The sequence below is a fragment of the Boleophthalmus pectinirostris genome, unplaced genomic scaffold, assembly GCF_026225935.1.
Source record: "Boleophthalmus pectinirostris isolate CB_2022bp ecotype Guang Dong unplaced genomic scaffold, ASM2622593v1 HiC_scaffold_18, whole genome shotgun sequence".
Taxonomy (NCBI): Eukaryota; Metazoa; Chordata; class Actinopteri; order Gobiiformes; family Gobiidae; genus Boleophthalmus; species Boleophthalmus pectinirostris.
The window spans coordinates 17,401,185-17,424,219 of NW_026571133.1; the positions used below are offsets into that span (position 1 = coordinate 17,401,185).

Sequence of the window (23,035 nt, forward strand, 5' to 3'; positions counted from 1 at the left end):
TAATCTTGTACCATATGGTAGAAAACTATATTAATATTCAAAACAGTTTGTTGAGGATATGTAAGTGAGAACCGTTAGTTTGTATTTATTGCCCAAAAAGTGCTGCATATTTCATTCCCTCCGTTACCGACATGAGTTTTTGAATTTTTTGTCAACAACTTGAAAGAATATCGCAGGGTTAACTTTACCCTATTGGAGTGTTAACTCTTTCCTACATTCTGATACCTTACTTATTTCAATAGTCCCTCTAGTTTCTGAATAAGAGCTATTTGAATGTAAAAAATCTGCCCCTGTTTCCCTCCGTTACCGCTTGACCGGACTCATATATAAATGGACATAGTTAAGCTGCTAGTTGCTGCATGCCAAATAGGAAGTGAAAATGGCACTTCCGGCCCTAATCAACTCTGGCTTTGAAAAATTGTGACCCCTCTCTCTGTAACTGCTGCATTGAGTCTCGTCATTTTGGCCTTAAAATGCTGTTGTTTTTTTTTCACAATTTTATTCATATAGAAATTTCTATTTGTAACATGGAACTGGCTCCACATTCATTTGACTGAAGGCAAACGCTATGGGTGATGTCACACTCCCTTAGTCCACTTCTTTATACATTTTACCTGACTTGTGTGTGAAAGGACAAAAGGTATCACTGCAATGCATTTAAAATTTGTGACTAACAATATACGTGACAGAAATAATTGATTCTTTGATTCCCCCAAAGTGCTGACTATCTAATAACTACACTTTATTTTTTCTTGCTCAAAACCATCACTCCATATTTTCCAACCAAACACACGGATTAGCATACTTTTCATATTTCACATTGTAATTCAGTGTATGTTTCAGCACATGGCTGTGATGCAACTTGCAAACAGCACACAGCCCCAGTGTAACGCACAGTTAGACGACTGTTTCAATTGCCTTCAATTGCATCAGGTCAAGCAGAACGCATCTCACTGTCACAGAATGATAAAACACTTTTTTCACTCCAATCACACGGCTGACATAGAAAAAAGGGAGTATGAGTTTTGGAGGGATCTGAGGCGCTTCGGGCTGGGGAGAACTTCAATTTATGGCTTTTTATAGTCAAGTAATTAACTTAATCTAAAAATATTCAATAACGCCAGCGATTATTCACAGACGATAAATCATTTTCTGACAGAACTATTTCTCTGGATCATTTCAGAGCCCTATTGCTTTTTATCAGGGTGACAAGCCCAATCTCTGGAAATAAGATCAGGCCCAATGCAGATTAAAGAACGACTATTGAATTTCAGATACACAGAATTTCAACAGCTGACAATGAGAGGCCAAACAATTACAAGTCACTGTACTCTTTGACCTATGAAGTAGCTAATATAAATATGTAATCTTCTTGGGGCATGCTACTGTGATTAGTTGAACCATTACCTATTCCAGCAATTGCAATTAGAGATAATTGAAAATGGATTATGTTAAAGTTACATTTTCACTACAAGTAAGGTTTTCCATCCATGCCATGAACTTTGAAGTAAACTCTTACTTTTAAGTAAACTCGCAGCAACAATACAAAGGTAAAATGGAGTACAAGATCACCTGGTGACAGACTTTTGTAGAGAGAGATGGACAAAACTAATGTAAATGACAACCTTCAGAAGTATTAAGGCTGAGAACATCTTTCAGGGGAATAAAAGAGACACTTATAGAGAAAAAGGTGGACATGGACAGAGACTTGGGGTCAAAACCACAAGGCCAATTCAATTTCTCTACTCCAAAGGCTATTACTTAACCCCAGAAACACTGTGATTGCATTCTAAACTGAATATAGCAGTGCAGCCTGGGATGGAGCTCAGGACCGGAGAGAGACGCAGACAGAGAAAGAAAAACTCAAGAACAAACCTCGACATGTCTGACAGAAAGAGGAATGTTTTAATCAAATTCGAGAGAATGAATGAGAATGAGAATGAGAAGAGGACGGACCATATGCTAAGTAGTACTACAAGTCTAAATTATAAAGACTTTACTTTAAGAGCATATGACTTGTTAGACTATTACTTTGATTCAAACTTAGTTAACAGATATATATTTAAGGTTTTACTAAACATCCATCTAGTTTTCCCTAATTTTATATTTTTGTGAAGTTTGAAATGATTGTACATATGCAGCAGATAAGTAGAGGTAATTCTATTCTGTAAATAAAAAAATAAAAAAAAAATATATATATATATATATATATATATATATATATATATATATATACACACACACACACACACATAGATATATACACTGTAAGTGTATTTGGGGGACTTACTGTTTATATCTTTGAGGCTCAATGATATTTTAAATGCTGGGAAACATTCTTGTAGGCTCTAATTAAATATGTGTCAAAACATGCTAGTATATGTATGTTGATTCTGACTTAGGTCAATTGGTTACAGTGCAAACCCTGTAACCAATCAACCTAGGTCAGAATCAGTTCATTCATTAGGGATGCACCACTCCGATGTTGTATCTGATATTGACGCAGATACTGAAAAATTTGGTAGATCAGATATAGGCTTCCAAATGTTGGTTGGAACATGGCTGAACATATGAACTGATGTAATAACCGGTTTACCGGACATAACTGGCCCAGAAAGTCTCACAATGTTTGAGTTTTTATTTATATTATGCTGTTCTGTAGTTACTTGAGGATAATTTACAGCTACATAACACATTTGGATCAGTTAAGTCCTTTTTAATTTCTTTTTAAGGAAATTGGAAGGAATTTAAGGAAATGCTGCTTTCAGCCTTTGCACTGGTGTCAGTTAATATCGGGTATCTGCATAGACTATAATATTAGAATAAGTATCGGAACTGAAAAAGATGGATTGGCGCATATTGAACATTGATCCCATGCATTTTGTTTTCTGTTATTGTGGCAAAATAGACAAACAATTCAGAAAGATAAAATAAATATAAGTTAGATATAAATTAGAGGTGAGCAAAACCTGTTTGCAACACCAAATTTAAGTCAATTGGAATATTGGAACAAGCACTATCAGCAAAGAAGTAAATTACTGGTCATAATTCTGATGTAAAATAATGTTATTGTGACATCTTGGGTGCCTGAGAATCGCTTAATCTGACCCTGTTAAAATCCAAAATCTTAAAAAGAAACATCCAGCTACACTGATATTTCCACTTCTCCTCTCCTCTCTGCTTCAAAACCGTTTTATTTCTCTTATTTCTAAAATGCCACGCATAAATTGTAAATGTACCCAGGGCGCTCAGTGGGTTTCTTAACTTAAGCAGATGTTAGAGAGCATATTTTCTGTTTTCTGTGAGCTTGTTGAGGAAATGCATGTGTCTGGGGATGAGAAGTCTGCAGATGTTTTAAAAGGGCTAAATACACTATAGTACCCATAACTCTGGCTGCTGTGTCATAGGGGATATGGCGCCGCTTGCTCCTTATCCTCTCCATCTTCTTCCCTAATACCTACAAGGACAGAAGCCTGAGAGCCACGATTTTGCAGATAGCCTCACTCTGTCAACTTCTCACATCTGGCTCTTCTGGCCCCCTGCTAGGTGAAGTGGGCTGTCTTGTCCAAAAGCTACTGCCTTTGAAGTATACATCTGAAGTGAAAGTAACTACTGTAAAACCATATACATATGATTATTGTAAAAATCTGATACATTTGACAGGTTATAACAGAGCACTGACAAACCTGTATTTTTGTTTTTGCCACTGTAGCAAGCAGGGGACTTCATGAAAAAATAGGGATTGTCAAGATTATGTAGTTAATGGAATAATTATGAATTATTCAGGTCACAATAAAAATGTGAGAAATAAACATTCTATAAATAACTGGGAGATTTTAGAAGCAATGTTGAGTAGTTTAAATTAGAGCCCGACCGATATGGATTTTGCTGTGGCCGATATGAAACAGATATAATGGGATTTGGAGCTGCCGATAGCCGATATAATCGCCAACATATTTACTGATGTAAAAATTCACTGTAAATGTTGAATTGTTTAAAAAACTTAGGTTTGGTTCTGGTGGATTTTAAATTGGGTTTATTTAGGCAACATTTATTGTTATTCTGCCTCTTTACATCATATTTACAGACAATAGGTTGGCTTAATGGAATTTTTGCATCATATTCTAGACACTAGTGATGGGTATTCCAGTTCTTTTTAGAGAACCGGCTCTTTTGGCTCGGCTCACTAAAAGCTGCTGGTTCTTTTGGCTCCCAAGCGGCTCTTCAGATTGTTTTGTTGCAAGCAGGACTAAAGCACGTCTAAAGCAGGACTGAATCAGGATTGAACCAGGTCTAAACCAGGACTGAAAAAGGACTAAACCGTCCCGGTTTATTTTATGCTAAACTACAGCCAAATATGCTCAGTTTTTTATTTTATTTATTTTATCCTATGTACACGCAAATTTCTCAAAGTTTCGTTTTCAGCCGCTGCCGCTGTCAAACTACCACGAGTCTGCACGCAGCGTGAAGAGAAAAAAAGTGAGAGAAAGAAAACACGGCTCCCAATAAGGATCAGGCTCCCGTCGTTCGCTTCAAAGAGTCGGCTCTAAGAGCCATTTCGTTCGCGACCGACCCATAACTAGTAAAGAAAGTAGCGCTATTAGCCTTTAGCCGCAAATACGTGCCCGTAAATACGTAATTAATTATATGCGCAAATGTCATAATTCACACGTCTATTCACAGCTCATTTACATATCAATGCAGGTTCCAGTAACAAATATACGGCTAATATAGTCACTTTACAATAGACCAATAGAAAACAGTCTGTTTATGTGCGGGAGCTACAGCAGCTAACCCATAACAAATGACCAAAACTAGCCTCAAAGTCGACATATTTCCAACACTCACCGCTCACACAGGCTCCTCCCACATCACAAATCTGCACTAATAAATGTCCTTTTAATTCAGACTCAAACCGATTGTCCTTAAAAAGAATATAATCTCAACGTTTGGATCCGTGTCTGCAGGTGTAAACAAACACACGTGAGTGACGCGACTCTGTGGTGTGTTCAGGGACAGTACAGACACACACACAGACAAATGACTCCGTAGATAAATACTGATGTGGAGCCACATATTTGGACATTTATCTGTCTGTAAATTGGATTAAATGAACATAATGTAGAGAGTCTAAGATTTTTAACGACTATCACATGCCGACGTGAAATATCGGCCCCTATCAGCAAGCATATCGGCCGATAGCCGATATGCTTGCTAGCCTCCAGGTGCCCATACCCGCCGATAATATCGGCCAATCGATATATCGGTCGGGCTCTAGTTTAAATTATACCTAAATGTAAAGTATTTTTTTAATGTTTCTACGTTTATGTCAAGGTTGTATTTCAAAAAGCTGCATACATATTGAGTATAAAAAGGAAGAAAATTCGATAACACGACATCCCTAATGGAAAACACTTTGCTTGAGCATCCAAATACAAAGATAAACATAAAAATAATAACAATAAATAAATAATAATAAGCTGGTAGTAGAATTTGTAGCAGTAGAAGTAGAAAGGAAATGCTTAGTACATTTATGTTTGATTCATCAATTCAAAGTCATGTCATAAAATATATACTGGTAAGCAGGAAATAATTAGAGCCCGACCGATATATCGGTTGGCCGATATTATCGGCTGATATGGGCAACTTTAGGCATATCAGCTATTGGCCGATATGCTTGCTGATAGGGGCCGATATTTCACGTGGGCATGTTATACCTCGTTATAAAGCTTAGACTCTCTACATTCTGTTCATTTAATCCAATTTACAGACAGATAAATGTCCTAATATGTGGCTCCACATCAGTATTTATCTACGGAGTCATTTGTCTGTGTGTGTCCATACTGTCCCTGAACACACCACAGAGTCGCGTCACTCACGTGTGTTTGTTTACACCTGCAGACACAGATCCAAACACTGAGATGATATTCTTTTTACGGACAATCGGTTTGAGTCTGGATTTAAAGGACATTTATTAGTGCAGACTTGTGATGTGAGGAGGAGCCTGTATGAGCGGTGAGTGTTGGAAATATGTCGACTTTGAAGCTAGTTTTTGTCATTTGTTATGGGTTAGCTGCTGTAGCTCCCGCACATAAACAGACTGTTTTCTATTGGTCTGTTCTAAAGTGACTATATTGGCCGTATATTTGCTACTGGACCTGCACTGATATGTAAATGAGCTGTGAATAGACGTGTGAATTATGACATTTGCGCATATAATTAATTACCGCGGCGCGCACGTATTTACGGCTAAAGGCTAATAGCGCTACTTTCTTTACTAGTTATGGGTCCGTCGCGAACGAAATGACTCTTAGAACCGGCTCTTTAAAGGGAACGACGGGAGCCTGATCCTTATTGGGAGCCGTGTTTTCTCTTTCTCTCACTTTTGTTCTCTTCACGCCGCGAGCAGATTCGTGGTTTGACAGCGGCTAAAAACGAAACTTTGAGAAATTTGCGTGTACGTAGGATTGGAAAAAAAAAAAAAAAAACGAGCATTTTTGACTGTAGTTTATCATAAAATAAATAAGTCCCGGTTTAGTCCTTTTTCAGTCCTGGTTTAGAGCTGGTTCAGTCCTGATTCAGTCCTGCTTGCAACAAAACAATCTGAAGAGCCACTTGGGAGCCAAAAGAACCAGCAGCTTTTAGTGAGCCGAGCCAAAAGAGCCGGTTCTCTAAAAAGAACTGGAATACCCATCACTAGTGTCTAGAATGTGATGCAAAAATGCCATTAAGCCAACCTACTGTCTGTAAATATGATGTAAAGAGGCAGAATAACAATAAACGTTGCCTAAATAAACCCAATTTAAAATCCACCAGAGCCAAACCTAAGTTTTTTAAACAATTCAACGTTTACAGTGAATTTTTACATCAGTAAATATATCGGCGATTATATCGCTTATCGGCAGCTCCAACTTCCATTATATCGGTTTCATATCGGCCACAGCAAAATCCATATCGGTCGGGCTCTAGAAATAATAATTTTAAAAAAATTACATGGAAAGAAAAAAATACAATAACAAAATGCATTTACTTCCACATGATGTGAACTCAACCCATTACCACTACTTTGCAAATGTACGACCTAACCACATACATTCTGATCCATGACTTTAGGGACTGTAGCAAAGCTCCCCTTCCAGCATAGGAAATTATCCTCACAGGACCCCATCAGCGCAGAGGTGATGATAGCAGTTTTCTCAGTGCCATGACAAGTACCAGTGGCTTCAAAGCTAAGGGTGGAGGAGCAGTGCTGTACACCGGCCCATTCTTCTGCTCACTGATAGGAGGAAGGCTAGTCTGGCTGGGATGTTTCCTGCCAGCATGGGGCCACTTTCTTGGTTTCATTTTCTCCATTCTAAAAATCTTGTTTTGCTGCCTTGTGTTGTTTGTCCCCCTCCGTCAGACCCCATGCCCTCGCTCTTTCTCACCCTTAAGCTTGCCAAAACACGCCTTCGGCCTCCTGCTATTTTCACTACTTTGTTTCCATTTAGGTTTTCTCTCTTGAGACGACCCGGCTGCTCAGAATAACCAGTAGGGCTGGACGAGATGACAGTTTGTGTTTCTTTCCTCATATTGACTGATGACAATTTTCAATTCCATTTTATTTTGTCTTATAAATCATGAAAGGGTTTTTAACATTAATTTCTCAAACATACAACAAGACAGACTTTTATAGTTACAGAATATAATACTATTTCAAAATTACAGTCTCAAAATTGAAGACAGTCCTATTCTTTCTCCTCTTGGAATAGAAAGGTACATACTCTAGGTGACATTTGCAACTCCTCTGGCCTCCTGTGTTTCCAAGATCTACAGGAAAAGTATAACTTACTTAACTTTCACCTTCAATTGAGAACAGCAATGCACTCATATGGAGTACCATGGGAGACCCCTCTTACTGCTCATCACCAATTTATATACAATCAAAAAGGAGTGTATCTAGAATATATTCTTGTTTACAGACAGCTCAAGATCATTCTATGCAAGTCGCCAAGCAGTGGGAAGTTGACTCTGAACTGGGAAACTATATGGCAAAATATACAGTTCTCATCCTGTAACCCCAATCACCAAGCTCTTCATTTTAATAGTATTCATAGAACTTATTTTACTTCTTGCACATTGTTCAAAATAGGAGCTCACCCAACTGCACACTCTGCGACTGTAATGTAGTCCGAAAATGTATCCATTTAGTTTGGGAATGCACTAAATTTAATTTAAACTCCTTTTGTGAGAATATTGCAAAACTCTTTCTCAAATATTACAAAAACAATACCATGCCTACCAGAGATATTTTTACTGAATGATACCTCTAATTTATGTTTAACATTTATGGAAAGATGGATTTTCTTAGCTGGCTTAAAAGCAGTAAAGCACCTTGTAACCTGCAGGTGGAAGACCCCACAGCTTGTGCACTTGCAAAGATGGATTTTGGACTTCATGGATATTGTATCATTAGAGGAACGGGTTTCACAAATCCATAAAACCAAACTTAAAAACATACAGCTGTGGGAGGACCTAATAATAACTTTAAAATATCTTCTAACAAGCTAATGCTATGTACATACGTATACCTCTAGTTTCTTCTTCTGTACTTATTTTTAAATAATGATGATTATGATGATGTTCTATGGGTACAGGCCCCATGTTTGCTAATGAATCCCTTCCACCCATGAATACTAAAAATCAAATCAAATATTGGTCACAAAAAAAGAATATAATACAATTTCTTCTTCCACATCTCAACTCTGCTCATAACCACATGCTTTTAGTACTGACCAAGGAATGGCTGTATGACTGAATCTCAGTTTAAATTAGATTAACTGCACAACCCTAACAAGATTTTTTATTTTATTTTATTTTATTTTTTTTTTTAACTTCTGGGAAATTACTCAATACAACTCTAACACTATATGAATGCACTCAGAGAGCAGGATTGCTTCACTACAGTCCGTCCTTACAAAAAATCAGTTGTAGGTTACATCAATAGGTGAACAAGTCTGCATGTTGTCCCTATGGAAGTTGATAATGGCAGATGGTGGTTGATATTAAATAAATAAATTATTATTAAGAAGAGACAGTAGCCCCAGAGCAGAAGTGAATAGATGCCTGATTAGTGAATAATCAGCATTAATCAAGCATCTCCACTTTAAATGCTAAGCTTCACATAAGTCAGTCAGAGATGACACATATATACTTTTAAACTAAGAGTAAAAATGGGTGTGCATATATGCATATAGGAGTTTTAAGTACATCAGATATATTTTAAGAATGTGATAGTGGCGAGAGACGTGTCCATCATTACGGTCCTCATCAGATTCTGAGGTAACTGGAGAGTGCAGAGCTCAATTACATGTGTTTAAGTTAAACACAGATATAGGGCCACACAGAAGACTGACTGTGACTTTTAGTATACATAAAGAACAATAATTTAACTTCAAGACTGATTTATAAAATCATGCTTTCAGTAGGCATATAAGGGTACTCATGTGAGTACCCCACTCTTCCTTGATGTGGATCCAAAGTAAAGCTTGTCACTGTCAGCCTCACACTGAAGAAAGACAGGTCTTCTCGGTCCTCCCTGTTCTTAATTTTTCCGCTAATAATAAGTGAGAGAGTAAGTGTGAGTGAGCAGTGCTTTTTTTGTAAAAAAAAAAAAAAAAAAAAAAAAGCAAAAGAGGACTGAATGATAGGAGAATTGAATAGAATATGCACTGGTTTAAAAGGTCCATCTCTTGGCATTGCATCATGGGAATAGAGAAAGTAGGGGGGATGGCAGCTGAACAGTAACTGCAGTGTCAGGCCAAAGATGTTCTGTGGCAAACGACGACAGGAGCGAGCAAGAGCAAAAAACCAAGACAGTACCACGGAGATCTAAATAAAATCACGACAGGCAGCACAAGACTGGGAACTGGAGGATCTCAGCTATGTTAGGAGCTACATAAAAAGGCAAAAAACTATGGTTTTATGTGTGCTTTGCAGTATGGTGATTAGAAATATGTGAATAGTATTATGATATAGTCAAATCCAAACTCACGCATCACTAGCAGTCACAAAAGCTTGATGGTTTATCTCAGACAGGATCTTAACCTAATTAAACCATGAGGAATACAGGACTGAACTAGGACTGAATCAGGACTAATTTAAATTAAATTAACTCACAACATATCAACAAGAATATGAATATTTGCAAATGGCTAGCTACAATAATTAGACTCAAAGATAACAATAGAGACTTCTGATAAAAAATTCACTTATTTTTTTTTTTCTCAAATCTCTCCAGACCAAACCAGAAATATCCTGTTCCCTCCTATGGCTGTACCTCCACTTCACTGATCCAGCTTGTGTTTTGTGTTATTAAATTCATCCAAGTGCACTTCTTAAAAATAGGCTCATCTCTTCTTACGCTTTTCTCTGTTACACAGTCTTGGCAAACCTTTATATACAAAGGTCTGATCCACAAACTTGATCAAAAGAGTCTATTAAAAAAGCACGTTTGACTGAGGTCACATGTCGCTCAGAGGTGCAGTGGGTTTTACATGTAATGGTTCTTAAAAATATGAATTCTGACTTGCGAAGTAGGTTGCTTTCAGATTGAATTGAGCTCACTTACAAAAGCAGAGCACAGCTATCAGGGAAAGGTGGCAGAAGTGTAAGGTAATAGAAGAAAGAAGAACGACATGGGGGCAAGACGGGCAGCAGCAGGGAGCAGTAAGTGTATGGGCTTATATCTCGCAAATGGCAGGCCCTACACAAAGAAGAATTAGGTCCAATACATGAAAAGAGTCAGATATAGACTCATGTCCACTGGAATCATACAGACTGGATTCAGAAATTGTTAAGTATTTCATAAATGAGGATTTGTTTTTTAATTAAAATGCGAAGTTTCAATGCATTTACGTATAATTATATGACCAAAAAAGGGAAAACACTGGCGTATAACAACAAGCAAAGTTAAAATCATAAAATATAAAATAAACAACCTATTGAAAGTTTAATTAATTACAACTACAACTTAAGACATATATATATATATATATATATATATATATATATATATATATATATATATATATATATATATATATATATATATATATATATATATATATATACATATATATACATATATATATATATATATATATATATATATATATATATATATATATATATATATACATACATATACATATATATATATATATATATATATATATATATATATACATACATACATACATACATACATACATACATACATATCCATCCATCCATCCATTTTCGTCCGCTTATCCGGGGCCGGGTCGCGGGGGCAGCAGCCTAAGCAGGGACTCCCAGACTTCCTTCACCCCAGACACGTCCTCCAGCTCCTCCGGGGGGACCCCGAGGCGTTCCCAGGCCAGCCAAGAGACATAGTCCCTCCAGCGTGTCCTGGGTCTTCCCCGGGGCCTCCTCCCGGTGGGACATGCCCGGAACACCTCCCGAGGGAGGCGACCAGGAGGCATCCGGAACAGATGCCCGAGCCACCTCAACTGGCTCCTCTCGACGTGGAGGAGCAGCGGCTCTACTCCGAGCTCCTCCCGTGTGACTGAGCTCCTCACCCTATCTCTAAGGGAGCGCCCAGCCGCCTTGCGGAGGAAACTCATTTCGGGCGCTTATATCCGCGATCTCGTCCTTTCGGTCACTACCCAGAGCTCATGACCATAGGTGAGGGTAGGAACGAAGACTGACCGGTAAATCGAGAGCTTTGCCTTTCGACTCAGCTCCCTCTTCACCACAACGATCCGATACAGCGACCGCATCACTGCCGAAGCTGCACCGATCCGCCTGTCAATCTCACGTTCCGTCCTTCCCTCACTCGTGAACAAGACCCCGAGATACTTGAACTCCTCCACTTGAGGCAAAGACTCCCCACCCGGAAAGGGCAAGCCACCTTTTTCCGGTCGAGAACCATGGCCTCAGACTTAGAAGAGCTGATCTTCATCCCAGCCGCTTCACACTCGGCTGCAAACCGCCCCCAGTGCACATTGTAGGTCCTGGTTCGATGAAGCCAACAGAACAACATCGTCCGCAAACAGCAGAGATGAAATCCTGTGGTCCCCAAACCGGACCCCCTCCGGCCCCTGACTGTGCCTAGAAATTCTGTCCATAAATACAATGAACAGAACCGGTGACAAAGGGCAGCCCTGGCGGAGTCCAACATGCACCGGGAACAGGTCTGACTTACTGCCGGCAATGCGAACACAGCCCCTGCTCCGGTCGTACAGGGACCGGACAGCCCTTAGCAAAGGGCCCCGGACCCCATACTCCCAGAGCACCGCCCCCACAGGACACCACGAGGGACACGGTCGAATGCCTTCTCCAAGTCCACAAAGCACATGTGGACTGGTTGGGCAAACTCCAATGAACCCTCGAGCACCCGATGGAGAGTGTAGAGCTGGTCCAGTGTTCCACGGCCAGGACGAAAACCACACTGCTCTTCCTGAATCCGAGGTTCGACTATCGGCCGGATTCTCCTCTCCAGTACCCTGGCATAGACCTTACCGGGAAGGCTGAGAAGTGTGATCCCCCTATAGTTGGAACACACCCTCCGGTCCCCCTTCTTATACAGAGGGACCACCACCCCGGTTTGCCAGTCCAGAGGTACTTTCCCCGACTGCCATGCGATGTTGAAGAGGCGTGTCAGCCAAGACAGCTCCACAACATCCAGAGACTTAAGGTACTCAGGACGGATCTCATCCAACCCCGGAGCCTTGACACCAAGGAGCTTGCCAATCACCTCTTTGAGGCCGTCCGATAGTCCTTCTCCATGGCCTCCCCGAACTCCTCCCAGCTCCGAGTTTTTGCCTCCTCGACCACACGGGCTGCAGTACGCTTGGCCCGCCGGTACCCGTCAGCTGCCTCAGGAGTCCCCCGAGCCAGCAAGGCCTGATAGGACTCCTTCTTCAGCTTGACAGCATCCCTTACTTCCGGTGTCCACTACCGGGTTCTGGGGTTGCCGCAGCGACAGGCACCCCAGACCTTACGCCCACAGCTCCGAGCAGCTGCATTGACAATAGAGGCCGAGAATGAAGCCCACTCGGACTCCATATCTCCGGCCTCCCCCGGAATCCGGGAGAAGTCCTCCCGGAGGTGCGAGTTGAAAGTCCCTCTGACAGAGGGCTCCGCCAGACGTTCCCAGCAGACCCTCACTACACGCTTGGGCCTGCCAGGTCTTTCCGGCTTCCTCCTCCGCCAGCGAACCCAACTCACAACCAGGTGGTGATCAGTTGACAGCTCAGCCCCTCTCTTCACCCGAGTGTCCAAGACACGCGGCCGGAGGTCAGATGACACGACTACAAAGTCGATCATCGACCTTCGGCCTAGGGTGTCCTGGTGCCACGTGCACTTATGGACACCCTGTGCTCGAACATGGTGTTCGTGATGGACAAACTGTGACTAGCACAGAAGTCCAATAACAAAACACCACTCGGGTTCAGATCAGGGAGGCCGTTCCTCCCAATCACCCCTCTCCAAGTGTCACTGTCGTTGCCCACGTGGGCGTTGAAGTCCCCCAGGAGAACAATGGAGTCCCCGGTCGGTGCACTGTCTAGTACCCCTCCCAAGGACTCCAAGAAGGCCGGGTACTCAGCACTGCTGTTCGGCCCGTAGGCCGACACCACAGTGAGAGACCTGTCCCCGACCCGAAGGCACAGGGACGCGACCCTCTCGTTCACCGGGGTGAACTCCAACACACAGCGGCTGAGCTGTGGGGCAATGAGCAGGCCCACACCAGCCCGCCGCCGCTCCCCGCGGACGACGCCAGAGAAATGGAGAGTCCAGCCCCTCTCAAGGAGTTGGGTTCCAGAGCCCAAACTGTGCGTGGAGGTGAGGCCGACTATATCTAGTCGGTAACGCTCAACCTCCCGCACAAGCTCAGGCTCCTTCCCGCCCAGCGAGGTGACATTCCATGTCCCCAGAGCTAGTCTCCATGTCCGGAGATCTGGTCGCCGAGGCCCCCGCCGTCGACTGCTGCCCAGATCTCTCTGCACCGGCCCCATATGGATCCTCCCGCGGGTGGTGGGCCCACGTGAGGACGGCCCCACGTCGCTCCTTCGGGCTGAGCCCGGCCGGGCCCCGTGGGGGGAGGCTCGGCCACCAGCACCCACCCCAGGCATATACATATATACATATATACATATATATATATATACATATATATATATATATATATATATATATATATACATATATATATATATATATATATATATATATATATATATATATATATATATATATATATATACATATATATATATATACATATATATATATATATATATATATATATATATATATACATATATATATATATATATATATATATATATATATATATGTATATATGTATATATATATATATATACACATATATACATATATATATATACACACATATATACATATATATATAATAATGGATACTATATATATATGATATATATATGATATATATATATATATATATATATATATATATATATATGTATATATATATATATGTATATATATATATATATATATATATATATATATATATATATATATATATATATATGTATATATATAGTATCCATTTTATTTGTGTACTTTTTATCATGTTGTCAGTGACATCCACCCACAGCTCCCTGTTCACTGCCTTATCTTTAAATATGTATGCAGCTAAGCATGACTCAGCAAAAACCTCAGAGATTAAACTGGACAGGAATTAGTGACGCTAACAGTGAGGTTGCTGGGCGCTGCTGTGCACAGAGCCTATTGGCTCTAATGGATCAACAGCATTCAATGGTAAAGCAAAATCATCATGTTTCTTAGCCCACAATGAACATGGGAATTTCTAATTGCATCTTTGTGACCACAATTGCAGAGTGCTTTGTGGATTTACCCTCATTAACGGTTCTAAAGACAGTTTGAAATGCCAAAACAAACATGGCACTGGTTTAGACAGATCACCACTAACCACCATTTTTTCATGACACCCTCAGACCATCCTTGCAATTATGCTACGGGTTTAAAAAAACAAAACAACACTTACCAATGTATTCAAACACGAAGACTACGAAGAAAGGCGTGACCAGGTCGTTGATGCCCTGAACGTATCCACTGGCCGGGTGTCGAATTGCCCAGATAAATAATATCCTTTCAAAAATCTTTAATGAAAAAAATAAAAAAAACACAAGGTCAGAGTGGTTAAGTTAGGTTAAATATGCATGCAAATACAGTAAGCAGCTCCAAATACAAGAGACCACTGTAAACTACTGGTAAATCATCATTATCCCTCTCTAATAGTTTTGTGGGATTTTGGAAGAAATATTGTGAGAAAAAATAAGGCGTTTGCTTCACTTGGTTAGCCCTACAGAAGAAAACAATTATTTAGCAATGGTCTGTTATTCTTTAGAGCTGCAAGTCCATACTGCATCTAAACCAAATTTCTCCAGAAAGTATAATTACAGTTTTCTCAATACATTAACAACCATTTTTAGAGGCAATTTATGCTCACTAATTGCAAGTTCAAATTACAGCTTTTGATGTAGGTGTTTAAATATGTGAGGTGTGTAAATCAGTGGTATAAATTACAGTAAATTGAGGCATGCCAGGCTGGTGCAGAGAAAGCAGAAAAACATGCAGTTGTGTTTGCAGTGGGTCAGGCATGAAAATATGCTATGGCTTTGCATAACATTTTAATGTTATGTTCAACAGAATGTTCTACAAGTTCAGTCAGAAATGAGCACTTCAGTTTTTATTTTTTGTGTCAAATTTTCAAAGTTATCCTAAGACAACATAAGCACGGCAGCATTGTTAAGCTTGTATTAAAAATTGAAAAGCAGAAGGGACAAACTGAGCACTTTGCTGTGGAGAAGCACAATGACTTGACCTTTTGAGCACTACATACATTTCATTTTCTGGTAATAATAGTATCTACATTTGACAGTCTGTTTTAAATAATATTCATCCAGAATTACCATGACAAACTTTTGGTAGGTACAAGAAAACTAACTTCTCTGTAGGCCTGTCATGATAACAGATTTTGAAGTTCAACAGAAAATATAGGAGATAGACAATAATATTGAAAGTGATTTTTGCCACTGACACAGTAACTCAAGAGCAGATTTAAACCACAAAAACTATTCTAAATCTACAATATTGTTAAAAAAACAAGCTGCAATAAGTATACAGCAGAAGAATTATTCAATCTTCTACAGCTCAAATCTCTTCATATAACCAAAAAAATAATTAACTATACTTTGCCAAGTAATGTACAGAAAATGTATACATGCTAAATACTGTCCCCAAAAAAGTATTGTCCTACCTTTCTGTAACTAAAGTCATCCCACAACTTTTTCAAATTTACAAATCTAATTCCTGTCTCCAGATTGCCATTGTTGGACATTTGCAAAGTTGAATATGTATCACATTTGATTCACAGTGTTCCTGTGACACTCAATCAAATTATGCATCCCTCTGTTGTTTTAAACACTGATCTACAGAGAATGAACACTGCATGTTTTCAGTTTGTATATGCTTTTCCTTTCCTACAACAACCATTTTTTCTTACACAAATGCGTTTAAAGCACTTATTGTTTTTTTCATGTTTTATTTTGATTATTCACACAGGCAGAATCTACACTCAACATTGTGGAATAAAGATTTTGTTTTTTTCTGTTAATGTTGCTTCCTCAGAATCTAGCACCTCACCTCAGTTCCTACGCTGTGTTTTATCTACACAAAAAAGGTCTCTTTGAACTTTGTTTTTTGGCTTTGGTGCTGGTCTCCTGCATCTTCTCGTCTATTTTCTTCCATCTGAGTTTGTCTCTGTGCAATGCTCCTTCCTCCAAGTCACACCTCTCCCTCTCCTCCTCTCTTCATTTTTTCTCTATAAATTCTTCCTTTGTTTTTCTTCCCAGTTGAAAAATTCCACCTTTGTTGCACACAACCGTCAATATTGTTGAACAAATTGGGTGGGTGACAAAAATTACAATTCAAGTTTACCATATTTCTCTATATTTCTTTTATTATAGATATTCTAATTGTGCAACATATGAATATGTTTAATATATATTATCTCAGTACATCAACATCCCTCACTGCCCAGTGTACTGTATTCCACAATATATTTCACATCCTCACCTCAGCCCGACAGTAGTCATATTGTCATGGTTAAGGGCTACTTACTTACCTATACCTATCTGTAATACACTCATATACACTCACACCATAGCTATTATATTGTATTATTTATCACAGTAAAACCATCTTCCCATCACATCTCTAACAGCCTAAATCCCATTGAAAACCCTCTTTTGACAGGAATATTTTTGGCAAGCTAGTACACATACCTATTCATTTTTTATTTTAACTAATTTGATCAATGTTTGCAGGAGGGACAATATGGCCATACGGTATTTCACTCTAGCTCTCCTTACACCTTTACCTGCCTCCACATCTTGCACCTCTTCTCTCCTTATCAAAGCCCTATCCATCAAACACACAGAGCTGCTGGTGCTGCACTGAGAGCGGCTAATGGGACTTTCTTTCCACTCCAATCTCAAAAGCTGACATGAATATTTCACATGGGCACAGAGCCACACACAGAGAAATCCCACCCAAAACCTACTTAGGTGCTCAATATTACCATATTCATTTCTATTACTACAATTATAATTAGAACAATTGCTACTATTTGAAGTGCCATTTGTTTACCATAAATTGCAACTGTAATAAAGTTTGAAAAATACTTATGCTGGTCAACTGTAATTGTTGACATTAAAACAGAAAGAAAATTATAGAATGGATTATAGTGATGAGCATAGTTCAATTTTATGAAGTACCAAAGTGTTCTGGTGCTTCTTCAGTTTTGCAAAGTCTTATCTTGTGTTATGTTTACATAAAAGCTAAAGATGGCTTCAGTGTGTACTGTAATAAAGGGCCTGATTGAACCAAGTCATGTGCAGCCGTTGGTAGTTGTGTAAATTGTGTTAATCTTACACTAATTTCATGTTCTTCTCATAATGTGCTTCATCTGCCAGAGAGGAAATCTGTTTTGCCATATCTCTAGAGTCATAGAGCTCCGGTTCAGTTCCATTAAACCCGAGCCCCCAGGATTGCAATATAGTCTGTATCATAGCTTTGAAAGAAATTCAATACAACAAAATGGTTTTCATGTCATCATAAGACAAAGTAAGACTTACTCCATTAGTTTCTGCTCTCAGAGGAGGCACTCTGACATCAGCACTTTCTTTCTTTAATTAATATATGTGTCACTATACTATTTCAAAATGACTGATTTCAGGCCATGTCTGTCCATATGTTAGAACCATATTTTGCCTGTAATATAGTTTTTTTTTGCTAATAGATGGTGTGATGAGTAGTTGTAACACTTATATGACTGAATTACAAATGGGTTTTGCCACTGGAGTATGTCATTTTGTGTGATGAATGCTCACTTCAAGCCAAAACAAGTATCAATCAGTGGTACCATGTGTTGAACATTGATCACATTTTTAAATATCCACTTGTGCCAAGTTGCCAGTGTCCCTGCTAATTATGCACTTTTAATTTGTGTTGAAGTGTAAAAAAATGAATTTGAATTTCTGGACTAGCTAATTGCTTTTGAGTTTTCAGCAATTACAACTACAGGTGGTTTCCCATTTGGCTCTAAAACTTATAATTGGATGATTATCAAAAATCTTCAAAACAGTATTGTTCAAAAAAAATATAGGATACCACTAGGAAATAGCAGCAAAATTGCTTTAGCGTTCCTCTATTTTGCGAATGGAGCAGACTGTTGACTGGCTTCCATCTCCACTAAATCTTTTGGAGCCCCCAGAGTGCGGCGCAGAGACAAACAATTGAATGTAATGAAGCAGAGGTGATTTTCAGGTGGTGGCGCAGCAAGCATAACCGTATAAAAGAGACGGAGAGAGTGTGCTTTTGGAGTCTGTTGCATACAAAATATATGCGGAGAACGCAGCCTGAATATTTCAGTTGAGGCTAGAGATTGTCTGTGTGCACGCAAAAGGGGCAGAGTCGAAGAGCAGAAAGGAGATATGACTTTTGGGAGTATGAAAGAGGGGACAAGAGGTAAAAGGGTGTCTTACAATGCAAGTATACAGTATAAGTGTGATTGTAAGAAAATGTACAGAAATAAACCAAACTCTCACAAGCTTGAGCTATAGTCTGCAAGGGCACAATTTAGCAAGTAGGGCTGTGTAAAATTATTGCAAGTAGATAGTGAAACCATTTCTGGTGATACAGTATTAAGTGGGCTGTTCAATATCAATATAAGGCCATGAATATGTTTAGATAAATTTTACAAAAACATTTTGTAACAGTATATTTTTGTTGCATGTTTACATTTGACACATTCACTGTTTTGATTATTAAAATGAAAGTATCAAGTTTGTGCGGGTGTTGGTTTAAGAAAGAAATACTGTTAAAATCTACTTTGCACAAATTGTGATAGATCCCAGAGATAGATCCCCATAGATCATGTGTAATATACTGATGAATGTATCACTGTATCATCTATCACATCGAATTTTTTACATTTGATTTGGAAGTAAACTACACATGTAAAATATCCTTGTTATTGGTGTGCTCAAGTTGTCCACTTGAGTTTTTTTCTAAGCATTAAATCAAAAGGAAATCACAAAGTAGTGGAAGTATAAGCTTTTTAAATTATAGTGCAAATCATACTGTCTATGCATGTAGAAAAAGCAGTTTTCTGATAAAATAATGAATCATTTCCATTATTTTGCCAAGGAAACTCAATCATATCTGAAAAAGTCTCAATGTGTAGAGAAGTAGTCTTCACCTGCATGTCATTCTTAATATGCAATTCCCTTAAGTTTCAGCTGATGGCCATGAGCTCTATTGTACACAGTGTAGCGCCAACATGAGGCGGCATGGCCAGGGTGTTGAGCGTATGATGTAGTCAGAGTCCACACAACAATGCCTGTTTTGTTAGCCTTAATAAATGTTACATAAGTTTTCAGCTTCTTCCTGTGGGTAAAATGTCTGGCCCTATAGCTGTGCAGTGTAGGTGTATATCCACAGCACCACACTGTCCGCCTCGTTAGCCTGAACCTCATTATGAGATCTGTATTTTCACTTCACATCTTGTCAGGCCACCAACTGGTGTGTCTGGCAAAGCCGTCCCCAAGTGTAAATAAGAAAGTTCAGCTTAACCCTCCAGACCTGCATAGAATCATGTTAATTTCTATGTAAAATCGTAATGAGGAGCTGTCCAGGCAGACCCTTAAGTCTTATTTATACAAAAGATACACCATGTGCACACTGCAGTAGAATCCTAAGCAACTCTGAGCACCTCTGCACACAACAGATTTAAGGAACCTGGAATTCTAGATCAGGGACTTAATGGTCCAAGCACCCAGATGTGCTTAAATGGCCCAGTTTTCCTAATACTAGCCTGTACATTTAAATGTTGTTTAGTAGGTTACTTAAAAATATTGGGCCTCATTCATGAAACATTTTTACGAACAAGTTTGTACTTATGACCTTCTTACGAACAATTTCTGCATTCACAACATGTTTTCTTAACTGAAAATGTTCTTCTGTAAGAACAAATACAACAAAAAGAACAAAAATTCTACCGTTTTAGAATATTATTACTATTAAAAAAATTCAAATTCCTCCATGATGGTAAGTTATATATTTTCTTAAAAGATTTCCTATAAACATATTACTATGTGATCCAATTACATTTATGATGCATTTTATAGAGCATGTGGAATGTTGGGTCTAACAAACTTTATACAGGCTGCAGTGAGCCTCAGTGCTCTCCATATGGGCCACTGTTACAGCCCTGCGCCTGGATATCGTGCTGGACTCATCACCCCATCATGCCCTCCTGACACCCCAACACCCCCCTGACCCCCATGACCAGAGCGCACTCTTATGCACTCCCACCCCAGAACCCTTCCCTTGCTATTTATTTCTGCGATCGCGGACAGCGCGATAAATATGATAAATGTGTCCGCTTATTGAAATAAGTTTATGACTTAAATATTTCCTCACTGACTGTGTTCTTGTAAGTTTGGACATTTGAAATCACAGCTGAAGCTGTAAAACCTCGTACACTCTCTGCCTCGCACTTTCATGCGTCAGAATGCCAAGCCCATAATGCCATATATGGAAGTTCAGAGGGCATTTCTAACCAAATACATAGTAATTTTCTATGTAAATAAAATGTAAATGAGTGCAGAGGTGTTCGTAGCTGGATGTTGGTGAATTAGGGGCAACTGTCATTTAAGGAATTTGGGAGCTTAAGAATGCTTTGTGAATCTAACACACAGTTCTCTCGGCATTTTCTCAAAGTGAAAGTTAGGAAATATTTTTAAGAAAAGATTCATGACTGGGGCCCAGTGAGTAGTATCTGTTAGGTGTATTGCTCATCCATGCAAACCATGCAGTGCATTGCAGATATAAGTATCGCCTATTCTAAAGTAAACAACAAAAAAAAGTAAAAATGTATTTCTAAAGGAACCCTCATTCATATCACTGAAGTGTAAAACAATACTGAATTTGACTACACAGCACTAGTATATGGGCGTAGCATTTTTAGTAGTCGCATAGCCATGCGTAATGAGACAGCATACTGTAATATAAAATACTTTTCCTGAAGTGTGCTTATGTATTTCAAAGTTATTTTATACTTTTTTTTTTTTTTTACTGCTCATGCATCTAGGCTCTAGGTCTTATGAAGCTACTTTTTGATGTGCCCAGAAGACGTAGGGGGGAGACCCCCCCGCTGAGGTGTGCATGAGGTGTGGGTGTATGGGCAGGGGGCAGCAGTGGTTTGGATCTGGTCTCACCTCTTGAACAGAAGCTTGTTGAAAGAGAGGAATAAGAGGATTAGTTCTCGGTATGTCAATGTGAATCTGCAGAGAGAGAAAGAGAAAAGACAACACTGAAGCAACGGGCAGTTTTAGATTAGCACAGATTCTTGCAGCCATTACATGGACAGACATAAGAAGGCTACAGTTAGTGCATTGGTTCCTGATTGGACTGCAGGCAGATGGAGGTGGGAATAGCTTTGTCTGAAATGGATCATTCCAGTGGTCCTCCTTCTGCTTCCCTGTGACAGCATGTGATGAAGAGTGTGCAAGTTAGACCACCTTGACACCATTTCAGACTTCCAGCACCATACATAAACGATATGACAGGAGACAGATTTGTCAAAAAGATTCAGACGGATGCAGGACAGCGGCTGGGAGTCAAGCCAGACATAAAGTCCTGGTTTGTAGGTGTGTTGTTGAGTGTGCCTCTTGCTGCGGTTACTGAGGGGCCATAGATGGGATGGCACCGCTATGACCGCCTTACCTCCGTCACCTTTGGTTGCAGTACCAAATGCTCTGGGCTCATCCTAGGAATGTCTATGTGGATCTGACATGGGAGAAAAACAGGTCACAATAAAAAAAATAAAAAAATACATGAAGCTCTGTCTTCTCGTTTTCTTCTTTATAAAAGATATAAGAATATGAAAGAAGAGGTATATAACTTTTTCTAGCATATATGTATTGTATATATAAACAGTTAACTATTCAAATTAGAAGCTTAACATAAAGGAAAGTCTGGAAAAGGAAAAACTGTCTCTACAGCATCAGTTTACACCACAAGTTGACTTTCACCAAATATGCACTACATGTGTTCCCACAACTTAACTGTGAATCTCTGAACACATACGCTCCCTCACAATCTTTTGGGACAGAGCCGAAATCTTACTTCAATCAGTCCCTTATGCACACTAGTGTTTCTAAAATGCCTCCTCCATATGTATTTAAACAATCAAGCTGTTCAAGCGAGTTCCAATAAATATAAACAAATATGTAAAGATGGAAACAGATGGACAGGCACAAGTCACAAAGACAGAGCAGCTGACTGTATCCCATATGAACACCATCAAACAGAGTGTAGACAGTGTAATGGGACTTCATCTAGTGGAACAGGAGAATTGCTGTTCAATCCAGTCTGA

General features: G+C 39.4%; 1 protein-coding gene across 3 annotated transcripts in view; it reads right to left on the reverse strand.

Annotated features, from left to right (window-relative positions):
* tbc1d22a (TBC1 domain family, member 22a) overlaps positions 1 to 23,035 on the reverse strand; it is a 137,325-nt gene that overhangs the window by 77,007 nt on the left and 37,283 nt on the right. Inside the window, exons 8-9 of one of the 3 annotated variants that reach the window (XM_020926539.2) lie at positions 21,876 to 21,941; positions 15,077 to 15,191 (exon numbers count right to left, since the gene is read on the reverse strand). In XM_020926539.2, the coding sequence (XP_020782198.1) occupies positions 15,077 to 15,191; positions 21,876 to 21,941 (181 nt within the window). Of the gene's footprint in view, positions 1 to 15,076; positions 15,192 to 21,875; positions 21,942 to 22,383; positions 22,447 to 23,035 lie in introns of all 3 variants that reach the window. The other 2 variants (XM_020926540.2, XM_020926541.2) reach the window with 2 other exon arrangements.